This window comes from Notothenia coriiceps, unplaced genomic scaffold (assembly GCF_000735185.1).
Source record: "Notothenia coriiceps isolate Sejong01 unplaced genomic scaffold, NC01 NC01_scaffold00038535, whole genome shotgun sequence".
In the NCBI taxonomy this organism is placed as follows: domain Eukaryota; kingdom Metazoa; phylum Chordata; class Actinopteri; order Perciformes; family Nototheniidae; genus Notothenia; species Notothenia coriiceps.
Genome location: NW_011371236.1, coordinates 18,055 through 31,627, shown reverse-complemented (window position 1 = coordinate 31,627; position 13,573 = coordinate 18,055). Strand labels below are relative to the sequence as shown.

Here is a 13,573-nt window from a genome sequence, read left to right as displayed (position 1 = left end):
TGTGTTTGTGTGTGTGTGTGTGTGTGTGTGTGTGTGTGTGTGTGTGTGTGTGTGTGTGTGTGTGTGTGTGTGTGTGTGTGTGATAGTTGCCAATGACCTCAGAGAAGCTGTGTATTAATAGCCAAAGGGACAGCAGCCATCCCAATCCTATTTCTGACTATGGCATCACACTGTGCAGACGCCTGTGTGTGTATGTGTGTTTATACGAGTGAGTTGACTGTAAAATACTGTAAAAATATGTGGCATAACAAAATGTCTGCATTCAGGGATCGTAAAAGCGTGTTGCAAGATGTCACATCGTAATAAAACTACTTTGTCAGCAATTCATCTTAAATATAACCAATTAGCAAATCTTTTGTTTTTGCGTCTGGTAACTCTGAAACACCAGTTTAAGTCTAGCCATGTTAAGTGCTTAACAACTTTTGAAAGGTTTTGCCTGATGCTCTGGTCAGAAAATATGCCATTCTGTTACTTATATAGACCTTTTCTATCATTTTTTCCCATTACAGTGGCTAGTTTTTTATTAGATAGATCTCTTTAAGCCACTGGGGGTCACATTCAGCTTTTCAGACTCGGCTTTGCAAACAATTCGTCAAGACGTTAGCATAGCTTTTAGGAACTTAAGTCACATACTGTAAAAGTAACATTTATTTTTCCAGTTTCTGACCTGTACAAATTGTAGATTAATAGATTGATTACATCAGAACTTGAATATAAAAGTACAGAGTACATGACAGTTACTTTTCCCAATTCAGACGTGGCACTGACTCACATCTCATGCCACTTATACCCACACAGAGACATTAAAACACTCTTAAACATAGAGGAGGCAATAGACACACACACATACACACACACACACACACACACACACACACACACACACACACACACACACACACACACACACACACACACACACACACTCGAAGGACTGGAACATAATTGGAGCCCTCTAACCACTGGCTGGTTCAGAGTGGTGGTGTGATCAATGTGGCCCAGTGTGGAGAAACATTTTCCATCAATGCAGATCCTGGGTCAGTTGTACATTTATTGAACTAGTGTTTGAGGATGTGAATGGGTTAATACATTGATCCATAGTTTGCACAGATATATCCTACAGCTGTGTAGAGATACTGAATGAGGGATGTTGCTAAAGTCACTGTTTTCAAACAGTTACCAAATCAGCCTACTATCACCTAAAGAATATATCTAGGATTAAAAGACTAATGTCACAGCAGGATTTGGAAAAACCTGTCCATGCTTTTATCTTCAGTGGACTCGACTACTGTAATGGTGTCTTTACAGGCTATAAATAAACTTGCCTTGCCTTTAATCCTGAAAGAGAAGTCAATCTGTTAAACTAAATGTTACCGGACAATCGAACACTGTTATGTATTTGTTCAGGTTGAATTGTAATGGCGATTATTCTAACTCTAAGGACATTTTCCACTGTCCATTTAGAAAATTAATCACAGCTTAATTGACATAATGGTGGTTGAACGGACAATAAATGACTGGATTACAATGAAAATAATAAACTAATAAGGATATGCGGAATAGCACTTAGAAATGCAAAACACAGAAAACATGCATGTAAGAAGGCTCATTGACATCAAGAAAGTAAAAGGAAGGCATTTGCAATCAGTTTTATTGATCTCTCCGAGGCGATACAGGATAAGTCATTTTATTATATCATTACAGAGAAAAATGCACCAGCCATGAGAAGAAGTGTTGTCAAGGCAAAGCTCTGATGCTGCTGTGCGTTGTTAAGGTAGTACTCAGCCACCTTCTTGTTTGGGTTTGTCCCTGTGAACCAGAGCTGCATGCAGCGGCCCGAGGTGTTTGGTAGGGTGGTATAAAGGTAGGATTTGGACCAGATTTGTTCACACATGGACTTGGCTGTAGGGTATACTTCCGTCCACTTTCTGCACATGCTGCCTTCAGGGCATTTGTTAACACCTGTAGGCGCAAATGAGACAACAAAAGATAGATTTAGCAATTGAAAAAGTAATTGAAGAAATTTGATTTTTTTAAAGTTCTAGCCAGAAAGCCAGAAAAAATTCAATGGGAGATCTCTATAGGTGTTTATGAGTAAGTGGGTTCATGGTACTGTGTATAGATAGTCATATGTTTTTGATTTCTATGTAAGCTTTTTTTTTTTTTTATATGAGCAGGTCTGTGCTCTGAGTTTGTGTGTGTGTGTGTGTTTGTGTGTGTGTGTCTGTCTGTGTGTGTATGTGTGTGCTTACCTGAGCTCCAGTCCCATCCCTTGTGCCAGTCCGTCTTACAGGTGAAATCGTCCTTGCAATCTTCAAACCATCTGTGGCAGTCCTCCTTACACAGAGGCACATCCAAAATTCGCTGCATACGCCAGCTCTCATCCGCCTGCACACATTTTATTTATTTATTTATTGCGTTTTTTTATATATTCAACCAGTAAAAGCCTCATTGAGATTAAAACTCAAGAGTATACAAATACAAATATAACACTAAGAGTTGTACAAGAGTAAACAAATATAGCACACAAGATGTGATATATTTCTAGAATTAAACGTAATGCTTTCAAAGTACCAATACTGTGATATGCCAGGGGAGTAACCAAAGGTGTCCACATATTAGCTGGTTATCTTTTTATTATTTTAATGGAAGCATACTGATTATGAATTAACCGTTCCTGAGAAGCCCTTTCAGTCCTTTCTTCTTCTTCTTTTGCTGCCACCTAGTGTTGCAAGTATACACATACAAATGAGACTTTCAGCCAAATACTCACGTCCTGTATCCAGGGTCCCAAGTGTGGTGAGCACTCATAGAAACAGGTGTCCTGGGTGAAGTGTTTCTTGCACTTATCGCTCATGACGCCACAGTGGTCCCAGTTGAAGTTGTACAGGTAGGAGCTATCGTTATGGGCTGCTGTGCTGGTGTTGGCAGTACAACAGGCATTGTCACGCCAGGGAGCACACTGGAAAGAGGGAGAGGAAAGGGGGTTCACTTTATGCTGTTGAACAGCATTGTTTTAATGAGAGTAAAACGCCCTGCATTCAAAATGATACTTTAGCAAAAAGGTGTAAGCATCAAAATATACTTAATTGCCAAATCTAAAAGTACTCATTATCCAAAGTGGCCTTTTATAAAATAATAAATATGATATCACTGGTTTATAGTTAGTTATGCATTAATGGGTCTATTATTTTAATTTAGCAGCTGGTAAAGGATGAGAAAACGTTAATAATTTGTTTACTGCCAGGTATCTCCCTCATTAACAGAACATCATAATGTATTAGTTGATTTAGTTTTTGTATTTATAATATAACTCTGCAATACTTCATATTCAAGTACTAATGTTGTTAAATACAAGTACAAATTAAAATATTTGCTGCCAAAAGTTAGTGGAAGTATAAAGAAGCATAAATTAGAAAAACTCAAGGAAAGTATACTCAAAAATGTTACTTTCTGGGGACATTTGAGTGTTCATCACCTGAGAGTAAAGATCTCCCTCAGGGCCAGGTTTTTCTTTGTGGTGTTTGGCATCCATACACACGTTGAGTTTGTCCTGCGACATGACGCCACTGGAGAGGGCTAGCAGCAGGGCCAGGATAACCCACATGGCTCTGCAGCAGAAAGGCATACATCAATCGATAAATAGGTAAATAACGGTACCACTAAAACGTTTAAATCAATGTCAATAAGATTTTCCAACCGTTAGGTATTTGGATTGTTTGCGTAAAGGTAACATTTGAAAACATGAACACATTGTCATCAGAGTAGATGGTTAGTTACAGAGAATATCATATTGTTTACTAAATGTATAGCATATCCCTCCTAAAGATGGTCATACACTTAACTGATGATTTAGAATGTATTGTAAACACCGAAAACCAACGTAAGAGCTATACAAAGACACAAAACAACAAATACATGTAAGCTGCATCCATATTAGCATTACTATAACATACCATGAAACACGTGCACTTCAAATACTTAGAAAAATAATAATACGCTATAAATGAATTAAGATAGAAACCTTATGTATTACAGTCAACAACACCAACATTGTGACTCTTCGAGGGATGCTAATACTTAAATGTTTAACTTTACGTTTTGATTTTGCCATATTTAAAGGTTGATATTGAGCCCGCTAAACATATTTTTGACATGATACACACTGATGCCTCACTTATTAATGTCTATGTAAAATAAAATAATTTTTCTTTTCATTTTAATACATTTAACTCACATTGTGTGTTTTTTTTTTCATTACTGGGTGACTAATGTATAAGTATTAAAACACATTTGATCACTATTGCAAAGACACATGTAGTCAAAAATAAAATATAGCTAAATCTAACCTAACAAACACAATGGAAAGCAAGACCTGTGAATGTAACAGAAATTGTACAAAAAACCTTTAAACATTCTTATTGAATTCAGCCAAACAACCAATGCATTTTTGTAATCATTTTACTGTAAGAAGAATAAGAAGAATTCTACAAGCAAACGTGAAGAAATGTGTTTTACCTTGTCAGATTTTGTGATGATTCCTTCCTGAAGAGATGATCCTCAAAACCAGTGTCTCTAGACACCACTTACACGCTTCTCAAGACCAAACAGGAGTTAGAAAACACACATCCACCCGGGTATGTGTGAACATGTCTCCAAAGTCCAAAGTCTGCACCAGGGCTTCTTGTGTGTGTGTGTGTGTGTGTGTGTGTGTGTGTGTGTGTGTGTGTGTGTGTGTGTGTGTGTGCGTGCATGTGCATGTGTTCAAGATAGAAAGAAGGAATGAGAATGATGTAGCTCTTATGTGACAATCTGAACTTTATCTTATTTTACTGTGAGGAAGGTTTGGCTTATCTCAAGGTCTACCCTGCTCGTTTTCTCGCACACACACACACATGCGTTGTCATGTGTAGTGTGACCTGGGAAAGCAATAATAAAAGGAAAAAAGGGGCGAAGTTAAGATAAGTTTCTGCTGCATCTGTGTTGGTGATCCCAATGATGGTTAATTTGTGTGTGTGTGTGTCAGCAGTTACAGTAGCTAAAGTTCAAGGGGGACGCCCTCAGATGACGCTTTTATAGAAGAGAAGATGTCACACATATGAATCATTTCTGCATTCCCATTGTTTGAATAGGAGATTGTGTCAATGTACAGTTTGATTTTATTTATGAGAAGCCTAATAAAACCAAGGGGTTTGAATGTCTGTACTTTGTGCTAGCAGCTTTTTTCCCATGTGTCTATTAGTGGGGAAATTTTTCTGATGGTTTATCTCTTTGAAAGTGACTCTGGAAGTTGTCCAGACAGTTGTAAACTTTGCAAAGTGACCGTGATGGTAAGTCAAGGCAATGCAAGTTATTTATAGAGCACTTTTCAACACAAGGCTATTCAAAGTGCTTTACAAAAATGAAAGACATTAAGACAATGGTATTTAAAAAGTCATTAAAAAGCAAAGATAATGAAATAAACATTAAAAGAAAAACATGAATAAAAGTTACAGTGCAGTTTAAGATATAGTTCAATTAAAAGCGGCAAAAAGAAAAGTCTTCAGCCTGGATTGAAAAGAAGTCAGAGTTGCAGCAGACCGGCAGGTTTCTGGTAGTTATTTCCAGATATTTGGGGCATAATAACTGAACGCTGCTTCTCCATGTTTAATTCTGACTCTGGGGACAGAAAGCTGACCAGTCCCTGAAGACCTGAGAGATCTGGATGGTTCATAATTTAGCAGTAGATCAGAGATGTATTTTCGGCCTAAACCATTCAAAGCTTTATAAACCAGCAGCAATATTTTTGAAATCAATTCTTTGACATACAGGAAGCCAGTGTGAAAACCTCAGAACTGGAGTGATGTGATCCACTTTCTTAGTGTTAGTGAGGACTCGAGCAGCAGTGTTCTGAATTACTGTAGCTGCAGCTTTCTAATAGATCTTTTAGTGAGACCTGCAAAGACACCATCACAGTAGTCGAGTCTACTGAAGATAAAAGCGTGGGCAGGTTTTTCCAAATCCTGCTGTGACATTAGTCTTTTAATCCCAGATCTAAATAAAAAAATGAAATGAAACTAAACAAGTTATTTTAGTTTTGTCTTTTGTTATTACTTACCTAGCTGTACAACTAATTGGCTATTATGATTTAAAAGTAAAGGTAATAATACCACAGTGTGGTTATCTGTTATACAAAAGGTGCAGTCAACATTATATTTAAATGAAAGTACAACATTATTAGAATCAAAATGTAGGCTATTTAAACTGCCAAAAATAAATAAGAGTAATTCTTCAAAAATAAAGTTGCTGGAAATGGAGATACTCAAAGAAGGTACCTACACATTGTAATTTAGTAACTATCCAACGACAAAACATTAAGCATTTAAACTTCCTACATTCCTTCATTCCCTATTATCTATTAAAATACATCAGGGAATAATTGTATTGGTATATAAACTGCTCACAAACACCCCTATTAACACAATAACAAACGTAAATCTATGTTTTTGCTTCAACTCTCTAATGTTACAGCTGCCACCGCAACCGACACCAAAGTGGAACCATTGCGAAGGGACACTGGATTAGAAGACATCGGAAACATTGACAGTTGAACACCAGTCGTTTCCGGTTTAATGTGTTTTTAAATTTTTGAAAGCTTGGGCGACGGATTGGCAGGTACTTACACTTTGTATAATTTCGCTCTGAATTACGGGTAAAAACCTCATAATACTGCGTTATTTTTCACCTAGAATATTAGCGGGGACATGTTTTATTTTGCACGTCATGAGACATAAAGACTTTAAATCGTACGTTAGGTTTTTGTTACGTTAACGTACCATGTCCATCCACATCCTATGTATACTTCATCATGACTTAATTATTTTAGAAACATGATTTAACTCTTTGTTTTTGTGTAAATTCGCCAACTATTATCCCAAAACCCATGCTAAACTCTTGCTGATTGACACAGTGTTTATTATTTTCCCTGTGTGACAGACATGTCCACGCTGTTCCCCTCTCTCTTCCCCCGGATAACCGAGACCCTTTGGTTCAACCTCGACCGGCCCTGTGTGGACGAGACCGAGCTGCACCAGCAGGAGCAGCAGCACCAGACCTGGGTAAACACCTCTGCTCAACTGGGGTGGAAGAAGTGTTCAGATCATTTAGAAAAAGTGCTAACAACAACAACAACAACAACAACTGAAAATACTTTAAATAAAAGCCCTGCATTTACAACCTAGCATAATTTACTTATGTAGGACCTGTAAGTGTTTTCCTATTATATGTGTTAACTTTGATTTAATATTACAATTGCATTAATGGGTATGTTGCATTTCACTGCTCTACATGTTTTAAGATTGTGCTAATTCTAAACTCTTTTATCAACCTTGTAATGGCATCAAGGGTTTCCTCTTGCCACTATAGAGCGGGGTTGACGACACGCAATCCAAAACAATAGGCAGCCGAAGGTTTTCAGTCAAAAATATGTAATTTATTAACAAAAAAGTATTGACTTAAATAGTCTCAAAATAACAAATCTTTAAACAATATTTCGGCGGTATGCTTTCCTATATAAACTAAACTATACTTTGTTTGCAGTCCAATTTGCAACACTAATTTCTGTCTGCAATTTGCGGTCGAAAAACTGTTCCGCTCCCCATCTCATCAGGTCTCCGAGCACGCCGGCTGTCCTCAATTACCTCACTTAAATACACACCGGAAGGTACACGGAAACAGATCATATTTACGATATAAAATAAACAATCACTTCATCAAAACATATTCACCATGGCAATATAAATCATTTTCCATCATTAAATCATTTATCAAATTATGACTCGAAATAATATCCCTGACTTCATTGTGGCTCTAACAAACCTATAAAGAAACACTTCTGAAATTGCACTAGAATACATGGACGTCCAATGCAACACACGTATTTTGAAGGAGAAATCTTGCCTAAATTATTCATTGTATGACTTACATTTATACATATTATTCATGTCCTTCATCCTTCAGTTTATCACACACATTCAAAATCAAGACATTTAGTGGACATGTTTTTTATTAGACTGAAAGAGGAGAAAAAAACTGTAATTAAAGTGACTTAAACTGTAATATTGTATTGTGGTCTTTGTCTCTCTCAGCTGCAGAGCATTGCTGAGAAAGACAACAACCTCATGCCCATTGGGAAACCTGTTTTTGAGGTAATGTATTGCTATTCAACATATTATCAGCAGGGGCATTTTTTTATTAAAATGCTGCTCTGGACTTTCACCAAGCCACTGTATGAAAACAGTGTTAAGATGTTCTCCTTGCTTTACTGTGTCGCAGGCAGGATATGAAGACGAGGAAGAGGAGGATGACGAGGATGAAGAGGACAGCGAGGAAGACTCTGAAGATGAAGAGGACATGCAGGACATGGATGAGATGAATGATTACAATGAGTCACCTGATGACGGAGAGATCAATGAGGTGCTTTGATTTATGATTTTCAGAAAGTCTTGTCCTTACTTGGCAGTCAAGAAAGCAGTACAGTAAATGACTGTGCGTAACATTTGGTCTCAGGATGGAATATTCAATCTCCCTTATAACCCCTCTTAATTGTATTGTTAAAGAAAAAATAGGAAAACCATAGCATTGTATGTTCTGAAGTTGCGTTCACACATAAAGGTGCAGGTCCTGTTTGAAACCAATGCAAGTATGATGCGTAGAACATTCACAGGGGTTCCCATTGAGGTCATACCACTTTTTTAAAGCGTTACATACTTTGTACTTTACATATATATATATTTTATGGTAAAAAAAACTCCCATCATTAGGTCCTAAGGTTATAAGATGCTTTTCAAACTGAAACAAGACTTGTGTACAGGGCAATTGCAATAAGTGTTATTTGAGTTGTTCTGCTACTTTTCCTCTCCTTGAACCGAGAAATACTTGTCTTTAATCTGACTGTTTTTATTTCAATCAGGTGGACATGGAGGGACCGGATCAAGACCAAGGACAATGGATGATTTAAGGCAAAGGAACATTTTAGTCTCCAGCGATGTCTGGCACTGGATTTTTACTCCCCACCCGAAAACACAGCAGCTGCACAGTCTGTGTCACAGATGTCTTTTTATTTCTTTGTGCAAACAGGACAAACATATAGTTGAGTCAAAGGATGTTGGGTGAATCCAGCAAAAAGTACTTTGGAAGCTGCCAATTGCCTTTGAAGGCTCTGAACGCTGTTGAACTAGATGTGAGTGTTGCCACCCTGTGCTCACACACACACACACACACACACACAAGGACACACACACAAGGTCCTGCTGGTTTGTGATCAGTCGGACACACACACCCATGCTATGGCAGCAGTATAATTAAGCCAAGTGATCTCTCATTAAAACTTTGACCTTGTGGTATCTTCAGTCATGTGTTACTTCTCCAAACAGCTGACTGAGCACAATCAACAGTTTAGTCAGCTACATAATTTGTTACCTATGAAGAAGACTCACAGATACTTTACCACCATATTATATGATGCTGTTTTATAGTGTTGAGAATGCTGCTAATGTTTTGTTTCTGGTATCATATTCTTGATTGGCATCCTACGAAAAGCTTGTTAAATAGTATTATTTTCATACAATGCAATATTGCAATTCATCTTCATATTTCTTCACTATGTCAAGGGTAAGGGCTGGCATTACTTTGGAAGAATGTCAGTATAAAATGTCCATCCAAATATTCTCATTTTTATGTTCACAGGTGACTTACTAAGACTTTTTTATTTGTATTGAAATGAACAGAAGCCTTAATATTTTGTATTAAATTAACTCATTTTGATGAATCCATGTTTTTTCTGTTGTCTACACTTGAATTATTTTTGTTGTTTTAAACACCAAAAATGTAACCTGGTTCTATCGAGTGTGGTTTGACTTGATTCCACTACTGATAAAGGGGTAGGTGAATTTAAGATGTGCCGCTCTCTACAAATTGACTTTATTTCATCAACAATTCATATTTGAAATCATTTGAACATGTAATGGTTGACTTTGTTTTTTGTGGGGGTTATGTTAACACAATATTTTGAGACAAAGATCCTAAGCAGGTATAATGGTTTTTATTTCTGTATAAAGACAAGATGCAATGGGGTTGTACCAATGACAGTTTCTTTCACTAATCATTCTCCTTTTTAGCCGATGGGGGTGCTGGCAGGAAGTTAGTTAACAGATACAATGCAACTTCATAATATAACACACTGACATGCCACAATGTTATGGTGAATTTAACTCTTTCTGAGATTTAACAACTGTCTTTACCATTACAATTTAGTTTAACAAATGTTTTTACCGTAATGAATTCATCCTTTGCCAGCCACTCTATTGTAGTATATCTGACTTGTAGTGTGTGATGATGTCCCAGTCTGCATGGTCTACTTGATTCCCTGGAACACCAGCTCAGCCATGCCGTCCCTGATGCCTCGGCTGTACTCTAGTGTGGCCCGGTGGACCTTCCACTCGTACAGGCCGCTCTTCCGAATGTATCTGAGGAACTTTGGCGCCCCAGGGAACAGCACGTTGTCGGCCACGATCATAGACCCTTTTCCCAGCAGACCAGTACCCTCCAACATCTGTAACACACACACACAGAGGCAGTTATCAAGGCAGTTGACCAGGTAACAATGGAAAGGATTATAGCTATTATAAACTATTTAAGTAGCTTTCAATTGTAAGTAAACATTCAGCTTAACTCATATTTAAATACCCTTATTATTTGTTCTAGTTACCTGCAGATCAGGGAGGTAGCATTTCTTCCAGTGGTCCATGAAGACGAAATCCAGCCTTTCCAAACCATATTCAGACCGCAGCCGAGGGATCACTTCATCGGATGGATTCACGATGAGCTCCACCTGGAAAACATACATCGTGAATAACTCAAAAGGTATAATACATAATATAATACTTAAAAAATAAGAAATATAAATGTCCCAGATATAACTTTAATCAAATTATGGTGATGGCCTGTGGATAGGTCATTTGGGGCTTTTATCAAAAGGCAGACGGTTCAAAGATTCAGGTGTCAAAGGCTTTATTGTCATATGCACATTAGCCACAGCGTAAATGTCTGCAATTCAAGTATTTAGTCTCAGGCCAGGCCAACAGTGCAACATACTATATACTTAAGACATAAAATAAATAATAAATTAAAGTAGCCAAATGGTTCAAGAAATGACCGATATACAGTATGTTAACTATGTAAAATAGAATAAGATAAAACAGAATGCGAAATGAAATACTGTACTGTGGAATAAAATACTGCTTATTGAAATAATATATAAATAAGTGGACTGTAAACCGGTGTATGTGCTTTAAACAAGTGAAGGAGAATACCTATGGCCATGGAGAGCAATGGACACCATAAAGTGTTTAAATGTTCCTGCTCTCTCACCGTGTCATCATCAAACCCTGCCAGGCGGATGATTTTCTCGGCGATAGCAGCATTTCTCTGGTCCATCTCCACGCTGTAGAGCCTGGCACCCAAGGGAAGAGAGCGGGCGATGCGCACTGTGGTGTACCCGCAGTGGGAGCCCAGCTCCAGCACCGTCAGAGGGCTCTGCTCCATCAGCATCCGGTCCAGGACCTTCCCTACACACCAAAAACACATCATGTAAAAATCATGCTTGTGACCAGATACATTGTTGTTTATTGTGAATGATCTCCTCACCCTTTTTAGGCCCAATGGTGCTGATGAACTCCACCTTGCTGCACCAGACATCGAAGGCGTCCAGGATGCTGTCGGGGTCTCCGGGGGTGGCGTGAGTGAGAACGTACTGGTAGGCACGCTCCTCTCGACTCAGGCCGGTAACACAGTCCCTCCAGATCCTGACCAGGACCGCCCGATAGAACAGCACAAAGTAGAAACGGCACCTGATAAGCACTGTCAGCAGGAGGGGGATGAAGGCCAGAGCAATAGCAGGGGACACCATCCTGTACAAAGAAAAACACACAGGTACATTCACAAGACACTCAGTTGTGATCAGAACATTAGGTAGAAAGTTGTTATTTTAACTTATAATATGAATTTATACTATGGGTGGGTGAAATGTATTCATGTGCTTTTACAAGTTTGGCAGCAGGACTTTTCTCCTTCTATAACCCTACTCTTTGTTTTACTTCCATGGATTTATCTAATTCTGCTGCCCTGCTTCTGCTGTGAGGAAGTAAGGCAACACGGGAAAAAAAAACGTTATCAATCAACAAATCACCCTCATTTTTTAGTATAACTACAACAATTATGATTATTATCACCTTGCCATTTTGCCCTCTGATATTAATAGTCAAGTAGAGTAGGAACTTATGTATTTATCACCAGTATTTATTGCCAAACAATAGTATAACCTCCCATAACTGCAGCATGATACAGCCAATACATCCTGATAGTCATCAACGCTTTTATGATAATCTGACGCACAAACAGGTATTACCAGTCTGTATTGAAGGTTTGTAAAACTGTCTGTAGTTATAGTGTCAATGGAAGTGAGGTCATTTGTCTTTTCAGGTTATCAACATTTATGGAGGCACGATGCTGATGCCTGCGTGCAGATCTTTATGAATATGGACAATTAGGCCTACTTTCTGTGATATCAGGACTCTAAAGCTAATGTGGTTCTTCTCTAATCTCCCATGTGTTCAATTATCCAACCATTAATTTGTTACGACAAAACTACTGAAAGATCATATACAAATAACAAACAAATCTCTTGTTAATGTGAAGAAAAAGGGGATATCATCAAAAGGGGTACATGTGAGAATACTGAAAACTGGTATTGTAAGACCATCAAGATACTGAAAACTAATTTGTGAATTAAAGTAAATAAATGTTTTTCTTGAGTGACAAACATTTCAAATAGATGACCACATTTTGAGACAAACTTTTGGAGTTTTTAATGTATGCAAGATTATCTACACAGGAACAAACTTCATGCTGAGTCCTGTGGTAGATGTGAGATTAAGCGCTGTGCCTGTCTTGATGTTTCTACTACCGCAGGTAATCGTAGACTCCGCAGGCTTTCTGCACCACGTAGAACAGACTCTTTAGCAAGTATTTAAATCCAAATACTGTCTCACTTACTGCTCAATGAAAAAAAAGAAGACAAACTCACCTATTTTCTGAGAAATTAGCCTTAAGCAGAGTAACAGTGCAGATGATAAAGATGAAAGTGGCCCTTCAGTGACTGAAGACAGAGAGGTTTGTTTGTGTTTGTGTGTGTGTGTGTTAGAGAAGGTAAGAGACCTGGGGGTTTAAATAATTCACGTGTCACGTGTATGACACCACATATCCTGTAATTATTTCCAATTAATAGACTTTTAACAGGGACATAACTGACCATGTAGCTGGTAAACTAGTGTATTTGTCATTTTTGATCAGACAAACAGATAGCATCTTGTCCAGATATTTGGGAAATGGACAATACTTTAGATCGGAGCAGAGACGGTGAGACAAAGAGACAATGTGCGACACTTGATATACCAAGTAAACAGCAACAGGTGTGGGACTGTGTGGAATCAAATTTCTTTCTTCACTGAGTCGTGATAAAAAGGTCAAGCAGAAC

The 13,573-nt window shown here is 38.0% G+C and overlaps 3 protein-coding genes across 3 annotated transcripts; 1 reads left to right on the top strand and 2 right to left on the bottom strand.

Annotated features, from left to right (window-relative positions):
• Positions 1 to 1,621: 1,621 nt before the first annotated feature.
• On the bottom strand, positions 1,622 to 4,669 carry folr (folate receptor). The gene is made up of 5 exons (XM_010797861.1): positions 4,519 to 4,669; positions 3,479 to 3,611; positions 2,774 to 2,962; positions 2,253 to 2,388; positions 1,622 to 1,962 (listed from the first exon to the last, which is right to left on the bottom strand). The coding sequence occupies exons 2-5, from the start codon at positions 3,605 to 3,607 to the stop codon at positions 1,691 to 1,693; spliced, it is 726 nt and encodes a 241-aa protein (XP_010796163.1). The 5' UTR covers positions 3,608 to 3,611; positions 4,519 to 4,669; the 3' UTR covers positions 1,622 to 1,690.
• A 1,882-nt stretch (positions 4,670 to 6,551) lies between these two features.
• anapc15 (anaphase promoting complex subunit 15) lies at positions 6,552 to 9,808 on the top strand. Its single transcript, XM_010797860.1, has 5 exons — positions 6,552 to 6,654; positions 6,976 to 7,097; positions 8,127 to 8,186; positions 8,314 to 8,454; positions 8,951 to 9,808. The coding sequence occupies exons 2-5, from the start codon at positions 6,978 to 6,980 to the stop codon at positions 8,996 to 8,998; spliced, it is 369 nt and encodes a 122-aa protein (XP_010796162.1). The 5' UTR covers positions 6,552 to 6,654; positions 6,976 to 6,977; the 3' UTR covers positions 8,999 to 9,808.
• A 585-nt stretch (positions 9,809 to 10,393) lies between these two features.
• On the bottom strand, positions 10,394 to 11,947 carry tomt (transmembrane O-methyltransferase). Its single transcript, XM_010797865.1, has 4 exons — positions 11,686 to 11,947; positions 11,410 to 11,606; positions 10,748 to 10,870; positions 10,394 to 10,591 (listed from the first exon to the last, which is right to left on the bottom strand). Exons 1-4 carry the CDS (start codon positions 11,945 to 11,947, stop codon positions 10,394 to 10,396), a joined length of 780 nt encoding a protein of 259 aa, XP_010796167.1.
• Between the last annotated feature and the right edge of the window lie 1,626 nt (positions 11,948 to 13,573).